The sequence below is a fragment of the Chelonoidis abingdonii genome, chromosome 4 (genome assembly GCF_003597395.2).
Source record: "Chelonoidis abingdonii isolate Lonesome George chromosome 4, CheloAbing_2.0, whole genome shotgun sequence".
In the NCBI taxonomy this organism is placed as follows: Eukaryota; Metazoa; Chordata; order Testudines; family Testudinidae; genus Chelonoidis; species Chelonoidis abingdonii.
This window is the reverse complement of record NC_133772.1, coordinates 24,802,501-24,826,288: the sequence shown is the minus strand read 5'-3', so window position 1 is coordinate 24,826,288 and position 23,788 is coordinate 24,802,501. Positions and strand designations below refer to the sequence as shown.

Sequence of the window (23,788 nt, the reverse complement as noted above, 5' to 3'; positions counted from 1 at the left end):
GATACTGTGTGGGTACTGCCGGGAGGCAACCTGCAAGAGAAAGGGGGTCCAGGAGGGATACAGGGGCCAGCAAAAAGCGAGACACCGGCTAGCAGAGGGCACTGCGGAGGCTGGCGAGCTAATTCCCTGAAAGGCCAGCAGGAGGCGCTGCAGAAGTGAGCCTCACCCCGTTACACAGCCTAATGACTTGCACCTTGACGTTGTGGTGGTGGAGAATCTTCCCTCTGCTGCAAAAAGTACGAGTCCCTGAACGCCCCTAGCAAGATAGACAAGGCATGGCAGCCAGCCCTCAGCCACCGTGAGCCTTTAATGCACAGGGTAAGCAGTTTGCTCATGGAGAGGCTGCAGTTGTTGACAAAACAGAGAACAGTTGCCCTTGTGCCTGGCTCAGCAGGTCTCGCCTGCATGACATTCTCCCTTTCGCCTGCGCCCAAGCATCATTCAGCAGTGATTGGGCTTTCAACAGGTGCCTGTGGGGGATGGGCAAGGGGGCTTCACTACTTTAAAGACTGAAAAGCAAGAGGTGCTGAAACTGGCATGTCTCCTCCCCACCCCCACCCCCACCCCCACCATCCTCTTCTGTATCCCCAAATGCTTCCTCGGGCCAGTCCCTCCTGTGACCTCCTTCAGCAGCAACAGTGCTTAAAGGTCTAGGGGGGGAAAGTGGCGGGTGGAGGGAACTGCCATTACCCCTACATCTTCTCCCACTCAGCAATTAATCCCACCACCCAAATCAATCCTGTCCTCCCATCAACTCTGCCTCTGCATCTGTTCTGCCACATCTCTCCTTCTGCAGCTCCTGGGGTCCTTCACCCCCTTCTCCCAGGCCTGGGGAGGGGCTGCAGTGGGCATCCCTGTCCCCGCTCCAGGCAGGATGTTGCATGCAGGGAGGGGAGGGGCAGAGGAGGAGACCCCGTTGTTTACAAGGAGAAGAGGGGGTGGGGGAAGTGGAGCTGCGCTGAGCTTCTGGGGACTCTCTGCTCTCCCCACCCCCCTTGACAAGGTGTCACATCATTTGGAGTGGGGACAGAACCCTGTCTACCTCCTGCACAGATCTGATTGGCTGCTCTTCCCCAGAAGGTGGGTAAATGGGAAAAGCAGCCAATCGGGGGGTCATCCCCAAGTGGTACTAACTATGCGCCCCACTGAGACAGTTTATGGCCCAGGTCTGCGCCCCGTTGCACCATGAGGCTTGAGCACTGGGTAGTGAGGGGCCTGGCAGTGACTCTCTGCTCACATCGGAAGCGCACCCACCTCCTGCTCAGCCCTGGGCCCAGGGCTGGGCTACTCACAGCTATAGGCACAGCAGCTCTGTGTCCGGTTCAGAGTGCTTCCCCGGGAAAACTCCGCTTCTCGGACCATCTCCATGGCAGGTGGTTCTGCCCACGTCACTCCTCCAAGCCCTACTCCCCACCACCAGCTCCCCCTTCTCCATGTCATCACACACAAGCTTCTGCTCCTTTCCATTCAGGTCCTACACTGCTTAACACCTCCCTGCTTATCCACACCACACGGCCCTGACTTCCCCCTCTTTGCTGCTCCTACAGCGCCAACCTTCACTGCCAAACCCACCAGTGCATCTTCTTCAACGCACCCCCCTGGGGTGGGCAATGTCCTCCTGGACCGACCTCTTCCCTCACCTCTTTCAAGCCCCTCTCCGAGGCTCACCCCACTGGGCCACCTATGGGCAATTCCCGGCTGAGACCATTGGGTCTGTAGGGACCTGAGACCTGATTTCTCGCTCTCTTTGTTATTTTTTAGAAATAGCTGATTTCAAACCACCTCACTGTGAACAGATCTGGCCTGGGTAAAGGCCTGAGCCACCCCCAACCCCATTCTTTCCAGCTGTCTGTTACAGCCACTTTGTCTTGCCTTCGCCTGCAAGCCAGTCCGTACAGCATACGGCCCAACGGGACCCAGATCCTGCCTGGGGCCATTGTGCAAATAACCGAACACATGCAGAGCTGGGAACCAAACCATTTCGGAGGCACCCAAGAACATCCTGTGCAAACCTCTCCTGCGCCATGACGTGCGGACTCCCGCACACCACACAAATGGACCTCGGAGGGGGGGGCTCCATCTCCATGGCTCTGCCTGCTGGGGGAGGTTCTGAGGCTATCGACACCAACCCCCCGCATCCCCCACCCCCCGCTGCCATGAGCACTGTATCACAGTCCGCAGCGTCTGACTCAGCTCACTTATCCCAGGTCCCGCTGCTCAGAGAGGTACTCCAGGCAGTCGTCGCAGACTCACCCCACTCTTCCTGTCCGATTTCTGGACCGTGTACCCTTTGAGTGCTGTGTTCCCGTTGTCCTTCGGCGGACTCCACTCCAGCGCCACGTTAAACCCCCACACATCAACCAGCTTCAGATTCTCTGGAGGGCCTGGCTGCTCTGCAATGACAACCAGAGGTTCATTTCAGCCACTGAGGCCATCCCTTGGCAGGTACAGGGCGGGCACGGTGGCTCACAGCAGTGGACAGAGAGCTCACACAGCTACCTGCCTGCAGAGATGGCAGCTGCTTTGCTGAGTCCATGGGTTGTCTGTGGCACTGTGGATCAGTATGGGGTTGTGAAAGTTACTGATAGCCCCCCTTAACAGCTTACAAGCAGCCAGTAGAGAAAAGCAAAAGCCTCACAGACACAGTAACCTAAACTTTTAAACTTTTTTTTGTTTGTTTTAAAGCAGAGAAAACTTGCTTCAAACCAGTTTTTACTAACCAAACAACAAAATTGCGGGGTTTAACACCTACCAATCAAGTGTTAACACGCAAGGGTCTTTGTCTAAAAGTGTATAAAAAGTTTGTAAAATTTGTGTAAGGCAAAGTCTTTTGTACCAAGGTACAGGGCTCTCCTTTCTTCTGCAAAATAAAGCATCTTTTCCTTATCCCTGTCAGGCTGTTATTGGCTCTCAGCTAGGCAAACCCGATATTTCAGTAACAGTTTCTGGCGACCCAGATGGGACTCTCCTAGCTCAAACATCGGACTCCGAACGGCTGCGGCGAACTAGGAGCAGCGCCACTGGGGTGCTTAACCCCTCTTCCTCACTTCACCGTGGCCCCTGGGATTCGTGCTCCAATAAGGTAAGCCCTAATAAAATAAAAAAACACTATCTGGTTCTAGTTCTGTTCTGTTTTGGTTAACCGGTTACTGTTTTTCTGCTGTATACATTTGGGCGTTAGGTGTGTGGGTGAAACTAAACCTCTCGTTCGTAATTCCTCAGGGTAAAAGCCATAGCATGCAATAAAGCTCTAAGGTTAAATTGAGATCCTTCTGTCCCGTCCCCTGTAGCAGTCAGTATAATAAAAATAAAAAATTCTAAATTAAACCATAATTCCCTCTGCTCTCTGTGTAATTCTCTGCTTAAGTGTCAAAAAACAAATGGGTGGGTCTTTGGGTAAACCCTCTAAAAATAGCCCTTTAAATTATATGTTAAGTAAATGGCCCCTGCCCAGTGTTCAAAAAAAAATGTCAAAAAAGCGCTTTTTACAACTTTGCACCCAAAATTGGCCAGCTCTGAGGACTGCATGGCCCAAGTTTGGCTCCTTTAATTTTCCAACTCATTTAACACCTTTGCGCCTGATATTAAAGAATCAGGCGCCAGGTCAAACGAACTATTGGTTTTTGTGGGACGATGAGGCTCATCGTCGCTTAAAAAAGGTACAAATCCAGGCCCCTCTATTCCCGAAAGCTTCTGCCCCTCACGAAGCCGACTGTTGGAAAAATACCCCCCCACCCATGTATTCTCCTAAACTGCGGGCACCCCTGGCAATAATACACTGGCTGTGGTGAACCTGGTTCCCTCCTCTACAGGGCCCGAGACAGCAGCCCCACCACCGAAAACTGAGGAAGCCACAATTCAAGGTGATAAATCAACTAGTGGAGCGATGGGTAGTGGGTACACTTCTTCTCTGTCCACCGTCCTTAGTCCGTCTCATACGAAACAAAAAGCAGTCTATAAAAAAAAAATAGTTATTATCCGGGCACCTCTTCAAACCATCCCAGTACCCACTACAAATAAAAAGGTTGTAAACCATTATGTCCATGTCCCTTTTACTACTGCAAATCTTATAAACTGGCAAACCACTACGCCTCGCCTCAAAAACAACCCAAACGTCATTCATAGGCAAGTCCGTGCCATTTTTCAGTCTCATAATCCTAATTGGCAAAACATGGGCCAACTTTTAAATTCCCTACTGCGCACCAAAAAAAAAAAAAAAGCGGGCCTTAAGGGAAGCCCGAAAGACTGCAGAGGCTGCCGGTAACAGGCACAATATATAATTCAGCCCACCAGGCAAACTTAAAAAAATTCCTAAACTATATTTTGACAGGTATAAAACAAGCAAAAAAAATTCTCTAAATTTGTCTAAGGTCCACAATACTGTGCCAAAAAAAGAAAACACCCTTCCAACTTTTATAAAAAACTTTGTAAAGCATTTTGTACGTATACCAACAAACTCCAAGGCTGCGGACACATAGTCCACAGTCAGGCTCATCTTTATCTCTCAGTCAGCCCCAAACATTAAAAAGCAGTTGCAGCAGCTCAAGGGCACTAAAAAAAAATCCCTAAAAAAACTAGTAAGCATGGCCACCCGTGTATATCACACAAAAAATAAAGTACAAAAAACCAAACAGGTAAGAATGCTAGCAACCCTTGAAAACGCTAAAAGTAAAAAACAAAAAAAAAAGGCAAAAACCCCCCAAATGGCAACCAAAAGCAAATCATGGGGGGGCCCCGAGCCGCGCTAATAAAATATGTCATTACTGTAAGCAGCTTGGTCACTAAAAAAAAAAAGTGCCCAAACCAACGTACCGGACGACAGCCCCAACCTCAACACCAGATGGCTGTAAAAAAAACAAACGCTGTCAACAGTAAAAAAATAACAGCAACCCGGGGGTCCACTTGTTACCTATTCAAATAACTTTACTACTTATGTTTGTTCCTCCACAAACCCCCAGGTCTGTTTAACTCTAAAAAAACCGCTTATTCTTGTCTTTTAAACTCAGGGGCTGCCCTCTCTACTGTTACTCCCAAGCCAAAAAAAAAAAAACCTTACAAAAAAAAGCATTCCAATAATGGGTATAGGCAGTAAGCCATTTAAGCGTCCTGTATAAATCTCTAGTGTTTCAGCCTCCCATGCCTTTTTGCTAGCTCCTAATTCCCCAGTTAACCTTCTAAACAAAAACCTGCTCTGTAAATTACATGCTCAAATTTTCTTTTCAAATAATAAAATCATTCTTCAGTTGCCTCAAAATCAACTCCCCCAGCTATATGCCACATTAACCCAGGCTACCAAAAACCCGATTCTGCCTGTGGGCCCAATAAACCTGTCTAAACAGCTCAAACAAAAGGTACACGCCTCCCTGTGGGGCACTTCAAAGGCAAACTTGGGCACTCTCTGGACAGAGCCGGTACAAATAACCCTAAAGTCAGACATTGACATTCCTCAAATTCGTCAGTATCCCATCCCCCAAAAAGCTCTGTTGGGCCTCCAAAATCTTATCAACACATTCCTGCGGTTAAAAGTGTTGGTTCGCACTAAGTCCCCTTTCAACACCCTCATTCTACCTGTTAAAAAACCTAACCTAAATCCAAAAAAAAAACCGGTACACCAATTTGTCCAAAACTTACATGCAGTAAATAAAGTCATTCAGGCTAAACATAATGTGGTACCTAACCCTCATACAATCCTAACTGCCATTCCAGCAGGTACTGCTTGTTATTCAATAATAAATATGTGTAATGCTATAACCAAAGGCTCTGCTGTCCATAAAAAAAAACCAGCACCTGTCTCCTCAGCTTAATCGTAAATTACGTAACAGGCCTGACAATCTGGGCTTGTCAGGCCCGAAGGGGGGATTGTGAAAGTTACTGGTAGCCCCCCTTAACAGCTTACAAGCAGCCAGTAGGGAAAAGCAAAAGCCTCACGAACACAGTAACCTAAACTTTTAAACTATCTTTTCTCTTCTGTCTCAAAGCAGAGAAAACGTGCTTCAAACCAGTTTTTAACTAACCAAATAACAAAAGTGCAGAGTTTAACACCTACCAACCAAGTGTTAACACGCAAGGGTCTTTGTCTAAAAGTATATAAAAAGTTTGTAACATTTGTGTAAGGCAAAATCTTTTGTACCAAGGTACAGGGCTCTCCTTTCTTCTGCAAAATAAAGCATCTTTTCCTGATCCCTGTCAGGCTGTTATTGGCTCTCAGCTAGGCAAACTCGATATTTCGGTAACAGGGTGGGATTAACTAGGGGAATCTCTTATGAATCTATAGAATCATAGAAGATTAGGGTTGGAAGAGACCTCAGGAGGTCATCTAGTTCAACCCCCTGCTCAAAGCAGGACCAATTCCCAACTAAATCATCCCAGCCAGGGGTCAAGCCTGACCTTAAAAACCTCTAAGGATGGAGACTCCACCACCTCCCTAGATAACCCATTCCAGCGCTTCACCACCCTCCTAGTGAAACAGTGTTTCCTAATAGCGCCCATCACCATGGTGTCAGAGCAGGGAGAACCCTGCATGTGCTTCTGTCAGATTTCACGGGTTACTCATGTTTGCATGAGCCTACAGCAGCATCCAGGAGTCTGGAAAGAATATGCACCCTGTCCCCCCACTCCCGTCAGTTCTGCTCCCCAGCCCATAATGACCTTCCCACCGTCTCTACTCTCCATCCATTTTGTACCCTCTAATTCATCCCTTTAGGGCATCTTAGCCTTATGCCCAGTAGCAAGCTCCCAAACCCCACAGTGCTCCTCATGCGGACCTTTCCTCCTGACCACACATAGTGCAGCGGGCTGAGCATCCTGCTCCGGGAGGTGCTGCAGGAGCTTCCAACGTCTCACACATAAGGACACCGCACACACTGCTCTGCCCTTGGATCTCTCCCCCCATTGCTGAGTGCTGGCCACCAGGGAGTCTGGCTGGCAACTCCATCCCCAGCCACACCAGGGCTTGGCTATCTCAGCTGGAGCTGCCATGGGGCAGAAGTAAATTTTAGGGGCCCTATGCTGCAGAGAATCTTGCTTGATGGCCACAGGCCCATGAGAGCCAGCAGAGGCTGCAAAGCTCCATCCAGGCACCAATCAGTGCCCTGTGCTTGCACCTTCTTACCGATCACACGGATGTCAATGGTAGCTTTGTCCTCCAGCCTGTCTATCTTGATGCTCAGCTGGTACTGGCCAGAGTCACTGCGCTCTGCCTTGCGAATGAAGAAAATGGTGTCCCTGTCACCATTGCGCACAGTCACCCTCTTGGGATCCAGAGGCTGGCCATCTTTGCTCCAGCTCACCTGGGGCCTCGGCTTTCCCTAGGACAAAGGTGGAGGAGAAAGCTCAAGAGAGCAATTCAGGTCCATTCCACCAGCTGGGCACCCCCTAGCCAGCTCTATGCCAGTGGTCCTTCTGCGGTCTTTACTGGCGATGCAGAGACGCGCCTTCTGAGAGCACCTTTGAGATGTTAGCTTTTTAGGGGGTGGGTGTCTTTGCCTAGTGTGTAAATCTGTGGCTTGGCTGTCTTCTTATCTCCCCTGCAGCTGTGGTATCTGGGAGCAGTCGCTGCTAGTCAACAGCCTCAAGAGGACAATGCCAGCTGGGCCCACGCATGCTAAGACTACAGCTAGCGTGTCAGCTGTGACATCAAAATACAGCATCCATCAGAAACCGTATAGCCTGTGGCCCTGATCCTCCAGTGGGAGCCACAGAGGATCATCTCCATCCCCACCCCCACATCCCCAGCTCCTGGCTCTCGCTACTCACTCTTCCAGTCTAGTCTAATTGGCTGCAGCAGTGTCAAATTCTCATTTTCTCTTGCCTTTGCTAGAGAGACCAGAATGTGCAGACAGCGGGGTTTGCTGCTCTGGAGTGCTCAGTATTTGCATTGAGTGTCACCTACTGAAGGGCACTGACAATTAATTACGTGGTTTAATTGGCACGATACCCAGATCACAGCACCAGGCACCTGGCTGGAGAATGCACAGCACTTTGCAGGCACCTACTCGCCAGCAAGAGCCAGAGAGGGAGGATCGCAGGGTATGCAGAATAGATCTTTGCAGCTGCTTGGTTATGTAAACAGACAGGTCGGACTCTAGGCCCTCGTTGGGGCCCCTAGGCTGGTCACATGGCATTGGGGCTAACAGCTACCATTGGGGCCAAAGAGAGTTGGAGGATGCCCTGTCCTAGCAAGTCACAGTCCTGGGAGCAGGCAGGAACTCCCTCCCACACCCTGCAGGGTGGTCAAGGGGATCCCACCAACCCCTCTCTCTGCCATGGGGCTGGGGGGCATGGAGGATAGCCCTGGAGATGCAGCATCCTTCCTACTCCTGCCAGGTGTGAAGACCCCGATGGCATGGCTCTATTTCCTCCCACCCAGTCAATGGCCAGTAAATATATTCCCAGTGCCCCTCACATGGTTGGGGGTAAAATCCCACTGAGGGCTGCCCCTAAGACCTGGTGCCGAGGAGCTAGGGGAGGGGAGAAAGGGCATTTCCCCATGCCTTGTAATCGGCAGAGCTCCTTTCTCCCTCCAGCCTGTCCTATATCTCCGCCCAGCAGTCTGACCTCTCCCAGGTAGCATGGACCCAGCTGACCTCTCAAGCCCACCACTTGGGCTCTCAACCAGGCCTCCTTGTCAACCCTCCAGAACCAGGCAGCATCATATTCACATCTCGTCTTCCTCCGGCATGTGTTTTTTCTGTTCTGTCCTGGGGGCCTAAGCTCCCCTCCAGGTCTCCTACCTGGGTCACTGCGGCCGTGACCCCCAGCTGCTGACACTTCTCTGTGGTGCTTTCCTGGCTCTCCTCACTTTATGCCTGTGAGCATCTGCCAACCTTTACCATGCTTACTCTCACACAGGCCTGGGAGGCAGGCACTGTTGGTCCCCATTGGCCAGCTGGGGAACTGAAGCACAGAGAGACTAAGGGACAAGCCCAAGGTGACACAGGGATTCTGTGGCAGAGCCAGGCATTGAACCAGGGGAGCTTGAGTCGCAGGCTAACCACTCTTTTCCATTTGTTCTCCTCGGAGCCCTCCACTAGCACCCCCCATTTCACCACACCAAGTTCAAGCTTCCTGTCTCCTCCCCACTTGTCTGCTACTGTCTGTTCTGGGGGGGCCTCCCTTGAGTCCCCTGCTGCAAGGGAGGAGCTCCTCCCCAGCATCTCCACACATGGGAGGGGGTTTGTTGTATAGATAGAGGCCAAGCCCAAGAGCCATTCACTGGAAACATCGACCGCCTACCTGGAAAGGGATTAGCAGGTTCACCACCTCCCCAGCGGGCCGGATGTACGTCTGCCGCAGGTGGCGCGGCACTCGGATCTTCGGGTGCTCTAAACAAAGCAGACGTCACACACACCCCCGTTGTTTTCATGAGCGCTTCCGGAAATCACCACCCCGCGCTCTCAGCAGCAGTTCCTACAGCAGGATCTTGGGCCTTCCAGAGCACTTCTTGTCCCAGGTATCCCCAACCGCTTCCCTCCTGAGCAGCACAGGATTGGCTGACTTAGCACTGAAATGCAGCCACCTCACACCAGTAACACAACACAAGGAGATTATGGAGCAGGCAGGGAATTATTTCTCCAGCAGAAGCTTGGGCAGGCTGCTGTTGGGCCAGAACATCCTGTCTCTAATGAACAGCGGCTGCGGACCTGTTACTGCCCAAGGGTGGTCACGGTGTTGGGTTTTTATTGCATCTTAAGGGCTGTGCCTCCTGCAGGATAGTACTAAGTAACTCTAAAAACTGATTCAATTGGGGATTGGTCCTGCTCTGAGCAGGGGGTTGGTCTAGATGACCCTCTGAGGTCCCTTCCAACCCTGATATTCTATGATTATATTCGTGGGACTGGAACTCGCTCCAGAGAGAGCGCCCCCTACTGAGTCACCCTTGCTGCTCCCTGCAGCACAGCGCCTCCTAGCACCACACTGGGTCATTGGGCTCAGTGCTAACTCACTGAAGAGAGTGCCCCCTACAGAGTCATCCAACAGCCCTCCCTTTAGCACAGCGCCTCCTAGTGGGGAAATTGGTTCTGTACTGACTCAGGGGAGAGAGCACATCTAAAAGTCATGCAGCACCATTTCCTGCCACAGCTGGAGTTCCCTGCTCGACTGTGAACTAAGAGGAGATGGTCCAGATGGTGAAGGGTACCAACTGGGACGTCTGGCACTAACACCATGTGCTGGAAACTTACTTCTGTGTTCCCTGGGGAACATAACAGAGAGAAGTAGAAAATGTTTGTGAGTGTATATGGACTTCTTGTCTCCTTTACCAGAGTCAAAATAGCAGCAGGGTAACTCTACCATGGCTGCATTTGTTGGCAGATCCTTTGGAGGCAAAGGGTTTCTGCTAGTATATAATAAAAGAGGCATATGCCTCTCCCAGGATGAATCATGCAGGGGCTTACCTCTAGGAGGGATATTGTATGGGGGCTGTGTCTAGAGTTAAATCTGAGTTGAATGATGCCTAAACAGCTGTGAGAGTAAACCACAGGCAGTGGAGGGCGGGTAACGAAGGAATGCCTGACATTCCCAGATGGCCTGCGCCCAACAGCTGAGCTAGCATCTCCTTCTCGCATGCTTCTATTTGGTCCTGGAATCTTTTCCTGATGCCCACGCTTGCACTTATCAGTCTTGGTGGAACAAAGAAATCTCACACACACCCCCTCCCCGCCCCGCAAGAAAGAATGTTAATTCATGTGTATCCATCTCAGCGCCTATAACTCACCCTGGTACAGACTTCATGATAATTGTTTCCCCAGGTGTGAAACCCTTCTTCCTGCCCTAGTTACATGTGAAATGTGCATTGTGTTGACTGTCCAACAGATACATCACAATTCCCCATTCCTGCTTTTAACTGTCTGTTTAGGGGGCTGTGGCTATTTAAAATCTCTTCGGAGCATTTCACATGATTTGTTGAAACAAGTAAACTGCATCAATAAATAAGTGAAAATGGAAGATAACAGATGGCGCTCATGCAGTACACACAGTAGGGTTTAGCAGAACAAACATGCACTGTTAATAAACCATACACAGTATTTTGTTCCTAGCACAATGAGGAAAGCACTGACAGGTGCACATTTAGAATAAAATGAAAAATTAGGTTAATGCTACTTTCTGGTTGAGATTTTAGCTTAACAGAAACCAGGAAGCTCAAAACTGTAACTTGGCCCCATGGCATAAGCATGAAGGCATCAAACTGGATAACATACCATAGATATAGAAAAATAAAATACCAAGGAAGGTGGCCAAGTTACTATTTGCTCAGGAGCAGCGTTCAGCAAATAATGGATTTTTTGGTTTGGCATCTGAATCAAAAAATCCTGAAATAAATGTTTTCATCAAATGTTGGTCGACTCTTTTTCATTCTAATTTTGGCCTTTTCAGAGGGGAGGGAGGGAGGGAGTGTGTGTGTTTGTGTGTATGTTTTTAAACTGGACAGATTTAAAACTGAAACACTGTTTTGAATTAAAAAAATCTAAACAAAACGTTTTGAAACAAAACCGTCGAAATAAAAAAACGTCACCTCTTTTGAAAACATAATTTCCGGCTGAAACTATTCACTGAATTCAAATTCAGCAAATGTTTCGGACCCCGAAAAATGCATTTTTCAGCAAAAAAACAAAGCAAAAGAATGGCTTGATTCGCTGACAAAATTTCACCCTGCTCTATTCAGGCCCCAACTTTGAATTGCCTGATTTCAAACATTTGCCCATAGTAGTGCAGTGTTCTGCATTTAGCATGTGCTTTCGGAAAAAACAGTGTTTCCAGAAAGCAGCTCAGTGATGGTTAGTGGCCTGTGAGATGCAGGAGTTCAGACTAAATGTTGACCTCTTCTGACCCTAAACTCTGTGGGCTTGGCTGCACAGGAAACCACTGCGTGGCATGCCAGGCGTGTGACTCTATAGCGCACCAGCTTGCTGTGCAGTAACTCCTCATTTGCACATTGCTACAGTACAGTGAAAGTCCCAGAGTTCGTATAGAAATTGGTGCACTATAGATTCACATGCCTGGCTTCCCATCCCGCAACTCACCATGTGGATGAGCCCTGGCATGTCTACGCAGAGACACTCAGGAAAATTAATCTGAACTAAGAAAAGGTATGAATTTACAGTGGATTAGTGAAACCACATTAAACTCCTATGTGGACACTCATTTGGAAATAAGTGGCCTTAATTCAATTTAGTTTAATTCACTTGCAGAGTGACCTAAAACAGGCCTTGTCTGCACTAGGACATCAGCTAAAATTACCAGCTGATCTGCTTCTGGGAGTACAAGTGTTGACAAGGAGCTGATGGCTGCAGGCATATTAAACATTGGTTTGTGTACACTTGCTCTGAGCAGGTTTAGACAACACTGCCTGCAACATCCTGGCAGAGGCCAGAAGCCCTGTGTATGCTAATAACACACTGGAGCTAAGGCGGCGGTAGCCATCAAAATACATCAAATCCATCAAAGAATCCTTGTGTGAACACAGACACAGTTTGTGCTCCTGCCTGACGGGATTACAAATTGCATTACATCTGCTGTCAACTGCGTTGCTGGAGAGGGGGGCTCATCGAGAGAACATCGTCCACCAACACAACTGTCTAATCCTAATCCCTCACCACAGTGATCATAGAAACCATGACGGCTGTAACCATGTGAGCTGATGGGAAGAAGCACAGCCCTGCTGTTAACGGTGTACAGCCCGGGCCACCCAGAGGTGGGGGGGGGCAAGTGGGGCAATTTGCCCCGGGCCCCACAGAGGCCCCGTGAGCCCGGGCCTGGCGGTGGTCCAGGTCTTCGGTGGCATTTCAGCGGCGGGGGGCCCTTTAGTGCTACTGAAGACACGGAGTGACTGAAGGGCCCCCCCACTGCCGAAATGCTGCCGAAGACCCGGACTACCACTGGGTGAGTACAAGCGCCGCGGCGCCCACATTTTGCCCCAGGCCTCCTGAATCCTCTGGGCAGCCCTGTGTACAGGGCCTCAGCATTCCACACTCTCCGTGGGCCAGTGCAGGACAGGAGTAGCAATGGCCATTCAAGCTTTATATCCCTTTTTTCAGCTGCTGATAGCTTTACTGGAGTTTTCCTACAGGGTTACTGTTTCTCAGAAGCGATTTATTTTATTTATTTTTTAGCAGGGGGAGTGTTTAAAGAAAATCCACTGAGCTCTTGAGTTACAGGAACATGAAAACATACAGGTTAATGTAGCGGGGCAGGAACCCCACTCCTGCCCTGAAGGGCCTAAAAACAGCCCTGGGAGAGGGCTGTGGCAGGGCAAAGCAGCAAGCCTGGGCTGATTAGGGAAACAGCCACAGCTGGGCCACGCCCCAATCAGGCCGCAGCTGGCCCTTATAAGAGGGCAATGGGCCAGGAGCAGTCAGTCTCTTGCTATCTCTAGAGGGAGAAGGGACTGGCTGTGGGGAAGCTGAAGAGGGTACCTGAATGGAGCAGGGCTCGGGGATAAGGCAAGGGAGCTGGGGAGTTCCTGCCCAGAAAAGCCCCAGGCTGCGGCCTTGTCAAAGGCCAGAAAGGTATGAGGGTGCAAGGGTGCAGCCCAGGGTAGGCAGAGACAACCAGTCCAAACCCCCCTGGCCTGTGATGATTGGCTTATATCGACTTCAGTCAGCCCCAGTGAAAGGGGGCTAGATGGTGACTGGCAGTAGCCCCTGAGGTGAGGTGGGGATAGTGGGTGGGGGTTCCCCTGGGTGGGGAGACCCTGAGAGCGTGCGTACTGCCAGAGGCAGCACCCGATGACAGGGGGCACCAGGTCTGGGAGGGACACGGGGACCAGCAGCAGGGAGGCACCAGCCTGCAGAGGGTGCTCCAGAGCTGAAGAGCTAATTCCCAGGACGACCGACAGGAGGCGCCGCAGCGGTGAGTCCTCACCCCGCTACAGTTAACAATTTCTTAGTCCTTTCTGCTCTTGGACAGCTTTGTATTCCCGTGTCACAAGTAACATGTTCATAGCCTTCCAAGAGGAATGGGAGCCTTGCTAAGTGTGGGGATAACGGTTCTTTAGCCAGTTCAAAGTGAGTCACGTTCCCATGTTGCACACAGACAGTGCTTGCCTCTTCTGAGCAAAATAAGCAGGCATCATTCCAGCACACAGGCAGTCGCATACATGTGTGTGAATGTGCAACAACACATGAGTGTGCAAAGGACAAGTGAGCCAACAGATTGAGTGTATAAATAGGAGTGTAAGTGCACACACTGAAATAACACAGCAAATGTTTATTTCAATGCTTAGAATGTTCAAATGAACGCCTTTTGCTGGAGATCATGGGCATTCCATGAGAGGAAGTGTCTAGACAAAGGTCAAGGATAGCCAAACGGAGTGCCCTGAAATCAATGGATGCTGCATCCATTTACATCAGGGCTGAATTTGACCCAGTAACTGTTATTTGAGAAATAGCATTTGATCACAATTGAAAGCCATACTGTAATGCATCAGTGGGCAGAGTTAAGGGTTAGTGAGCATTCAACCTTAGCTGAGCATGTACTGCCTTGTGTGCTTCTTTGTGCTACCATAATGTTGCACCAGTGTTGCTTCTATACAGGCTGCATAGAGTGAGGACAATACCATACCGAGTATCTCTCTGATGACAACAGGCTGCTCCAGGACAGCTGGAACACTCATGCCCCCAGCATTCACTGCCTTCACACGAATCTGAAGTCTATCTCCTGATGTCAGGTTACGGATTGTGTACCGCGTAGAAAGAACGAGTTCTTTGTTAGCAGCTACCCAGTCTGCAGCTGGAACGAACAAATAAAAGATCTTCCTTAATAAGACAGCAGGTTACAAGCAGAACAAAGCTAACAGCCAAATAAAGTAAATGATGGAAGTTAAATGGATTCTGACAATGTTCATAGGTCCAACATGGGACCAGTTTTGTGGTAGTGCAAGGCACCTGTCTACGGAATCTAATTCTCTCCATATGGGAGTTTCCCAAAACTACTTCTAGGCACAGCCAAGGCCTCATAAACTGCACCTGTGCCACCTATCAAATCCCTAGTTAGCAAGTTGTCAATTTCATTCCCAGTAGAAAGCAACCCAAAAGATCTCTGTGCAGCCTCCTCCATCCCCAGCGCTGCTGGTCAAGGAGTGAGTAATGCTGGTTTCATGAGTTATGATCAAACTTTCAGTGTGACTCTGCTCACTTACTTTTCCTGAGCATTCGTGACTGGGCTAATGTTCCCAGAGAGCAGCTTTCTCAGAGCCAAGAGCCACTGCTTTGCAACACCAGCTTTGATTCAGGCAAAGGCAGCAGAAGGTTATAAATGTCATATTATCCAGTCAGGGAACAGAAACAATGCCATGCAGCTAAAGGTGACCATTTGCACAGCATGACTATGGATCAGTGAATATCAGATACGTGGAGTGCTCAGGCAGGCTGAAATTTGCTCACATAAAATATCCATCAAACTATCTGGAATAGCAGACAACTTGCAAGCCTGAAAAAGGGGCAAAACTTACTGAATAAATTGATCATTCTGAACTGTTCACCTAGCGTGACCAGATCACAACAGTAAAATATCGGGACACATTGGGGTGTTGTCAGCCCTGCCCACAGTCCACTCCCGATCCTCCAAGGCTCCGCACCCACTCTGCCCCAGGTCCTGCCCCCTCCCCGCTTGGCCCCACCACCACTGCACCCTTCCTCAGCCCCTGGCCCACCGCTGTCTTGCTGTGTCCCTCCTCAATCCCCCACCCACCACTTGCCTCTTCACCCCCACCCCACCCGCCACTCACCTTAAACTATGGCACCGACTTCCCCTCTGCCTGGTGGGTGCTCACACACCCCTGCCTCTTCCCGCCCCTGTCCTCGCCCCACCCCCTTCCATAAGTCCCTGCCCCTGCCCTGCCTCTTCTCCGCTTCCTCCCCTGAGCACACCACATCCCCGCTCCTCCCCCTCCCTCCTGGAAAGACCTAACAGCTGTTAGGCGGCACTTAGGCAGCGGGAAGTGCTGGGAGGGAAGGGAAGGAGTGGGGATGAGGCACGCTGGGGGGGGTGGAGAAGGAGGCGAGGAGGGGAGGAAGCTTGGCTGCTGGTTGGTGCAGAGCACCCACACCCACGGAGTCTGCGCCTCCCTCCTGCTTGCCTCCTTACCTGAATATCAGGACAAATGGGGTCCTGATCGTACATTGAGCGGGACAAAGGGTTAAATATCGGAACAGTCCCAATTTTATTGGGATATCTGGTCACCCTATGTTCATCCAGGGTTTGCCCCCAGCAAGCCAACACTCATCAGCCCCCTCGGATCCACCACCCAACCAGCCAAGGCTCGTTAGCCATCCCCACCAGCCAGCTCACTCGTACTTATCAACCTCTCAGAAAGAAAAATGGTGTGCCGTTCAGCGTCCAAAAGGGGAACAGCCTGCAGGAAGGGAATGGCCCACAAGTTGGGAACTTTGCACATTCAGGTGCTGCACAGAATCTAGGGCATTGCTGCTTCCCCCTCAGAGCCGTCCACCTGTGAGCCTCAGGCTCCATCCTACTCCGCTTTGTGCATTCCCACTGAGCCTCTGGGGAGTCAGTAGCATAGCAGGTAACACCACTAGTTGCTGGTGAGTTGACAGCCACACAGCAAGGCTTGTCATCCACCCCAACAAATCAATCTACATGCCCTTGCCTCCCCAAGCCAACTCACTGGGGCTCCCTGACCAGGGCTTGACAGCTGCACCAAAACAAGGAATAGGCTAGGACTCCTCTACCATCCGCTATACACGAACTAGGGCTTGTTGGCCAGCCTCAGCCAGAGCTAATCAGCTGCCTTCAACCGGCCACAGCTTGGGAGCACAGTGCCTCTAACATAGAGTCATAGACTTTAAGGTAAGAAGGGACCATTATGATCGTCTAGTCTGACCTCCTGCACAACGCAGGCCGCAGAATCTCACCTACCCACTCCTGTAATAAACCCCTAACCTATGTTAGTCGGCCAAGGCTTGGGAGCCTCCAAAAGCCAATCAAAGGCAGGGATTGCCAGCCAGGCCATCCAACCAGAAACATCCACGCCTTGGAAGAAGCCCTCAAGATCCACCAGTCCCCCGCCCCCCCACAAGCAGCCCCCACAGCAAGTTTGCCTCAGCACCCAAACAAGCAAGGGAGCAAGGGTCACAAGCTCCCTTCCACCCCCAACCACCAGCAAGGTTTGTGCATCAGCCAAAACTTTCCAACCAGCCAAAACTCTCATGCCGGCCCCAACCAACCAACAGCCCAGCTTCAACCAGTTAGCCAGGGCTCAACAGCCACCCATTGCCAGATGGTCAGGGCTCCTTTACCAGCTAACCAGGCCCTACACAATAAAGGATCATAACAGACTGGATATTAGCTCAGCTCTCTCCAAACAGGTGCTTGGTTTAGCACCAGACTTGGGAGTGTCAAGATGTGAAGCACTTTTGCCTCCTTCACTACATAGTTCAGTGTTAGGTGCCTGCTGGTGGCGATGTAACCTACATTAAGGCAGCATTCCATCCTACCAAGGCTCATGGTCTACCCCAAGCCAGCTGGTGCCCCTCAACCTCTCCCTTTCAGCTAGCCACGGCTAGCACTCTGCCCCAAACCCACCAACCAGAGTCCGTGGGCCTGCTGCAACCAGGCATCATGGACCCCCACTATCCAACTAAACAACCAAGGGTTCACATGGCATCCTGCCCACTCAGCCTTGCTAGGCTCATGAACCACCCCACACATCCAGCTAACATTCATCTCCCACCAACAAACCCAGCCAGAGCTCCCCAGCATCCTCCAAACCTCAATCCACCAACAAATGCAGATAAGGCATCCCCAACCATCCCCCAAACACCAATCTGAAAAACACAGAGCAAATCCTGCCAGCAGCCAGGGATCAGCCCCCAAGAATCAGCCAACCAATGCCTGCCAGTGGCACCAATTAGAACTTGCCAAATGCCACCAGCCAATAAGGTCGTGCAGATGGAAGCAGGACCACAGAAGTCTGAGAAGGGACTGCTGGATGAGGAAAGTGGACGGTGGAAGCATGTGACTAGGAGAACCAGGCAGAGGAAAAGACGGGCCAGCGACGGAGAAATAGAACTCAGGAACAGGTTTGCTGAGTTGGAAAATGAAGATGGAGCACAGCAGGTGCTCGCTGAAGGAGAGAGGGCAAGGAAAAAGAAAAGAGCGAGCGGCCTAAGTCTTGCAGAAGGAGCGGAGGAGTCAATGGAGGCGACAACCTAAGTAATGAGCCCTAGGAAGGATTGAGAGGGCGAATACCGAATCAAGAGGACTTGCGGCCAGCAAGTGCGGGGGATAGACCGGAGAATTCACATGATTGCACTCAGAAAAGGCAAGGTCCTACGTGATTGGAGACTCCTTACTGAAGAAATCGAACAAGCCTGTAACTAGAAGCTGATCGGGATAACAGAAGCGGTGTGCTGTGCTACCCAGGGTGCTAGATACAGATGTGGAACCTGAAGGCTGAAAAGGATCCTACGGGAGCGGAGAAAGAATCGTTGAATTTCCTTCATGTGGAATGAATGATACGGCTAAGATTCACTCGCATGAGCTGTATCAAGGAGACTATGCCAGACTGGGAAGACGCTTAAGGAAATCGATGGCTCAGGTGATCTTCCAGTGGATTCTGCCCGGTTCCTAGAGAAGGGCGACGAAGAGTGACAAGATATATGAACGATTAACAGATGGCTCAGGCAGTGGTGCTATAAGGAGGCTTTGGGATGTACGGTCATGGGAAGCATTTACGGACAGACAAACTGTTCTCTCGGGATGGACTTCACCTAAGTAAGGAGGGAAATAGACTTCTAGGATGGAGGCTCGCCGACCTCATTAAGAGAGCTTTAAACTAGGAAGTTGGGAGAGATGGTTGGGAGATGTCCAGGAGATCTCCACGCCCCAGAATTTAACCTGGAGAGGAAGTAAACAAAGTGAGAGGGATTACCCTTGTGGACCGAAGAATTGACCCAAGGGAAAAGCGTGTTAGAAACTAGACTAACAGGTGATGCTGGTGGTAGAATGTCTGTGCCTAACGAACGGGTAAAAGAATGTCACTGACGCCAAACGCCAAAAATATTAAAATGTCTGTACACTAATGCGAGGAGCCTAGGTAACAAAGATGGAGGAACTGGAGCTACTGGTGCAGGAAGTGAAACCGGATATTATAGGATAACAGAAACCTGGTGGAATAGTACTCATGACTGGAGTACAGGTATTGAAGCTATGTGCTGTTTAGAAAAGACAGGAAGAAAGGCAAAGGTGGCTGGAGTAGCATTGTACATCAATGATGAGGTGAACTGTAATGAAATAAGAAGTGATGGAATGGATAAGACGGAGTCTGTCTGGGTAAAAATCACGCTGGGTAAAAAAGCTACTAGAGCCTCCCCTGAGATAGTGCTTGGGGTGTGCTACAGACCGCCGGGATCTGATTTGGATATGGATAGAGACCTCTTTAATGTCTTTAATGAAGTAAACACTAAGGGGAAATGTGTGATCATGGGAGACTTCAACTTCCCGGATATAGACTGGAGGTACAAGTGCTTGCAAGAATAATAGGGCTCAGATTTTTCTGGATGTGATAGCGGATGGATTTCTTCACCAAGTAGTTGAAGTACCTACGAGAGGGATGCCATTTTAGATTTGGTTTTGGTGAGCAGTGAGGACCTCGTAGAAGAAATGGTGGTAGGGACAACCTTGGTTCGAGTGATCATGAGCTGATTCAGTTCAAATTAGATGGAAGGATAAACAAACGTAGATCTGGGATTAGGGTTTTTGACTTCTCGAAGGGCTAATTTTAAAGAGTTAAGGAAATTAGTTAGGAAGTGGATTGGACGGAGGAACTTGTGGATTTAAATGCGGAGGAGGCCTGGAATTACTTTAAGTCGCAGCTGCGGAAACTGTCGGAAGCCTGCATCCCAAGAAAGGGGAAAAAACCATGGGCAGGAGTTGTAGGCCAAGCTGGATGAGCAAGCATCTCAGAGAGGGGATTAGGAAAAAGCAGAAAGCTTACAGGGAGTGGAAGAAAGGCGGATTAGCAAGGAAGCTACCTTAGTGAGGTCAGAACATGTAGGGATAAAGTGAGGAAGGCTAAAAGCCATGTAGAACTGGACCTTGCAAAGGAATCAAAACCAATAGTAAAAGGTTCTACAGCCACATAAATAAGAAGAAAACAAAGAAAGAAGAAGTGGGAGGCCGCTATACACTGAGGATGGAACGGAGGTTAAGGATAACCTAGGCATGGCCCAATATCTAAATAAGTACTTTGCCTCAGTCTTTAATAAGACTAGTGAGGAGTTTAGGGATGATGGAGGGATGATAAAACGGGAATGAGGATATGGAGGTGGATATTACCGCATCTGAGGTAGAGGCCAAACTTGAACAGCTTAATGGGACAAAATCGGAGGGCCGGACAATCTCCATCCGAGGATATTAAAGGAACTGGCGCGTGAAATTGCGAGCCCGTTAGCGAGAATTTTTAAGCAATCGGTAAACTCGGGGTTGTACCGTACGACTGGAGAATTGCTAACGTAGTTCCTATTTTTAAGAAAGGAAAAAAGTGTCCGGGTAATATAGGCCTGTTAGCTTGACGTCTGTAGTATATGTAAGGTCTTGGAAAAAATTTTAAGGAGAAAGTAGTTAAGGACATTGAGGTCAATGGTAATTGGGACGAATTGCAACATGGATTTACTAAAGGTAGATCGTGCCAAACCAACCTGATCTCCTTCTTTGAGAAGGTGACGGATTACTTAGACAAAGGAAATGCGGTAGATCTAATTTACCTCGATTTCAGTAAGGCGTTTGACACGGTTCCGCATGGGGAACTGTTAGTTAAATTGGAAAAGATGGGGATGAATATGAAAGTTGTAAGGTGGATAAGGAACTGGTTAAAGGGAGAGACTCCAGCGGGTCGTACTGAAGGGTGAACTGTCAGGCTGGAAGGAGGTTACTAGTGGAGTCCCTCAAGGATCGGTTTTGGGACCGATCTTATTTAACCTTTTATTACTGACCTTGGCACAAAGAGCGGGAATGTGCTAATAAAGTTTGCGGATGACACGAAGCTGGGGGGGTATTGCTAACACGGAGAAGGACCGGGATACTATTCAGGAAGATCTGGACCACCTTGTAAACTGGAGTAATAGTAATAGGATGAAATATAATAGTGAAAAGTGCAAGGTCATGCACTTAGGGATTAATAATAAGAATTTTAGATATACGTTGGGGACGCATCAGTTGGAAGCGACGGAGGAGGAGAAGGACCTTGGGGTATTGGTTGATAGCAGGATGACTATGAGCCGCCAATGTGATATGGCTGTTAAAAAAGCAAATGCGTTTTAGGATGCATCAGGCGAGGTATTTCCAGCAAGGATAAGGAGGTGTTAGTACCGTTATATAAGGCGCTGGTGAGACCCCACTGGAATATTGTGTGCAGTTCTGGTGTCCCATGTTTAAGAAGGATGAATTCAAACTGGAACAGGTTCAGAGACGGGCTACTAGGATGATCCGAGGAATGGAAAACCTGCCTTATGAAAGGAGACTCAAAGAGCTTGGCTTGTTTAGCCTGGCCAAAAGAAGGCTCCGGGGGATATGCTTGCTCTATATAAATATATCAGGGGGATTAACGTTAGGGAGGGAGAGGAATTATTTAAGTTTAGTACTAATGTAGGCACAAGGACAAATGGGTACAAACTGGATATTAGGAAGTTTAGACTTGAAATTAGACGAAGGTTTCTAACCATTAGGGAGTGAAGTTCTGGAACAGCCTTCCGAGGGAAGTAGGTTATAAAAGTGGATGGGTAGGGTTCTGTGGCCTGCTTTGTGCAGGAGGTCAGACTAGATGATCATATTGGTCCCTTCTGACCTACGAGTCTATGAGTCTATGAGTCTCCCTCCCTAGCCTACCCTGTTCTATCAACCAGCAAAGCAGCCAGTGGACTAATCCGAGACTATCAGCTTGCCAACCAGAGCCTGCCAGCTGCCACCAGCCCACCAAGTTTCACTAGCCTAGTCCAATCCAGTTTGCCACCATCCAACTCACCACCTGTCCTCAACCCAGGAACCAATGCCTACAGCTTCAGCCAAGCATGGCTTGCCAGCTCTCCCCAACCATCTCTTCCTAAGCCTTACATTTCCTTTCAGGTCCATGAGGATTAAATATTTCTCCTCTCCCTGCCCATCTCCACCCCCTCACCAATCATCCTGAGTCCGAAGCCAAAATATATTGCACCTGCTGATCAAACATAATGCCAATATGTTCAAAATTGGGTGCCTATTTCTATATATAGGCACTTAAATATATGGACTGCTTTTCCGAGGCATTGAACAGCCACAATACCTATTGATTTCAATAGACCACAGAAAATCAGGTCACTTATTTAGGAGACAAAATAGAAACACAGACCTAGATTCTCAAAAGGATTTAGGCACCTAATGTCCATTGAAATCAATGAGAGTCAGGTGCCTAAACACCTTTGAGGATCTGGGCCACAGGGCCCTGAAGTGAGGCACATAAGTTTAAAAATTTGGGATTGACCTTCTTAGTGCCCGTCTGTTTGTCCCTAACCTCCCACCCCCTACTGTTCCTCTGCAAACTTTTTCCTCCTCCTGATGTTTTTTTGGCTTTCTGGCATCCAGATCTACATTCATATGTAGTGATTCAGATGTTCAGAGAATCCAACATAGGACAAGGAGCCACCCTGCTGTGCCCACCGCCATTTCCTGACTCCAGTATGCGGCTCAGAAAGAGAGACTTGGGTTCATAGAGTCACAGATTTCAAGGCCAGAAGGGACCGCTGTGATCATCCTGTCCGACCTCCAGTAAAACACAGGCTAGAGCCCCAACATAATTCCCAGAGCAGAGCTTTTAGAAAGACATCCCATTGTGATTTTAAAATGGTCAGCAGTGCAGAATCCACCACAACCCTCGTAAATTGTCCCAATGCTTAATTGCTCTTTCCATTAAAACTATATGCCTAATTTCCAGACTGAATGTATCTAGCTTCAACTTCTAGCCATTGGATTGTGTTAGACCTTCCTCTGCTAGACCGAAGAGCCCACTATTAAAAATGTGTTCCCCGTGTAGCTACTTATCAACGTAATCAAGTCCTTTTATCCCATGGGAGCAACGCTTCCACCACAGGTCGTCACTGGAGATTAAACCTGTGGCCTTCAGCACCAAAATCCTGGCCCTCTTCCCATTGAGTTATTGGAGTCAACCCACTATCTGGCAGCAATAGTAAGCTCCTAGCCTCTATGGAGAGCTGGTCAATTTTTATTTATTTGGAACTTTCAAAGAAAAAAGAAATTTTACACAAAAATGTTTTGCTGGTTTTCAACCAGCTCCTCCCCTGTGTGGCCTGGTCACAAGTCAGGGACATGACATGCTCAGTCAGTATGTTACATGATCTTCCCCATTAACACACAGCTCTTCATGCTTGGAAAGGAGTAAAGCTCAAGCCTACTTCCATCTTTGCAGCATTCCACCAGGTATCCATCCAAGTCAGTGGAGCCCTCCTGCTCTGGGGCCTTCCATGTCAGGGACACCGAGTTATCATTCACGTCCTCCACTGCCAGGTGCAATGGGCAGCTGGGCAGCTCTGTAACAAACACAGACATGTTAGAAAGACATGGAACACCTCCCTGCCCCCGCCCGACACAATCCCTCTGGCTAGGCCTGTTCGCCACACACAGCCTCTCAATGCATTCCCCAAGTGCCTACCACACTCCCACCCCAGCCACCCCTGCCCAGCCCATCGATCCAGAGACACCACCTCAGGCTCTCCTGTCCATCCCCAGACACCCACCCCAGCCTCTCCTGGCCCCTCATGCACCAACAGGCACCCACCCC

The 23,788-nt window shown here is 49.5% G+C and overlaps 1 protein-coding gene across 1 annotated transcript in view; it reads right to left on the bottom strand.

The window, feature by feature from the left end:
- The window catches only part of MYBPH (myosin binding protein H), a 34,411-nt gene that overhangs the window by 9,057 nt on the left and 1,566 nt on the right, over nt 1-23,788 (bottom strand). Inside the window, exons 3-7 of the mRNA XM_075064714.1 lie at nt 23,403-23,537; nt 14,560-14,727; nt 9,235-9,323; nt 7,112-7,307; nt 2,254-2,393 (exon numbers count right to left, since the gene is read on the bottom strand). Of these exons, the coding sequence (XP_074920815.1) occupies nt 2,254-2,393; nt 7,112-7,307; nt 9,235-9,323; nt 14,560-14,727; nt 23,403-23,537 (728 nt within the window). The remainder of the gene's footprint in view (nt 1-2,253; nt 2,394-7,111; nt 7,308-9,234; nt 9,324-14,559; nt 14,728-23,402; nt 23,538-23,788) is intronic.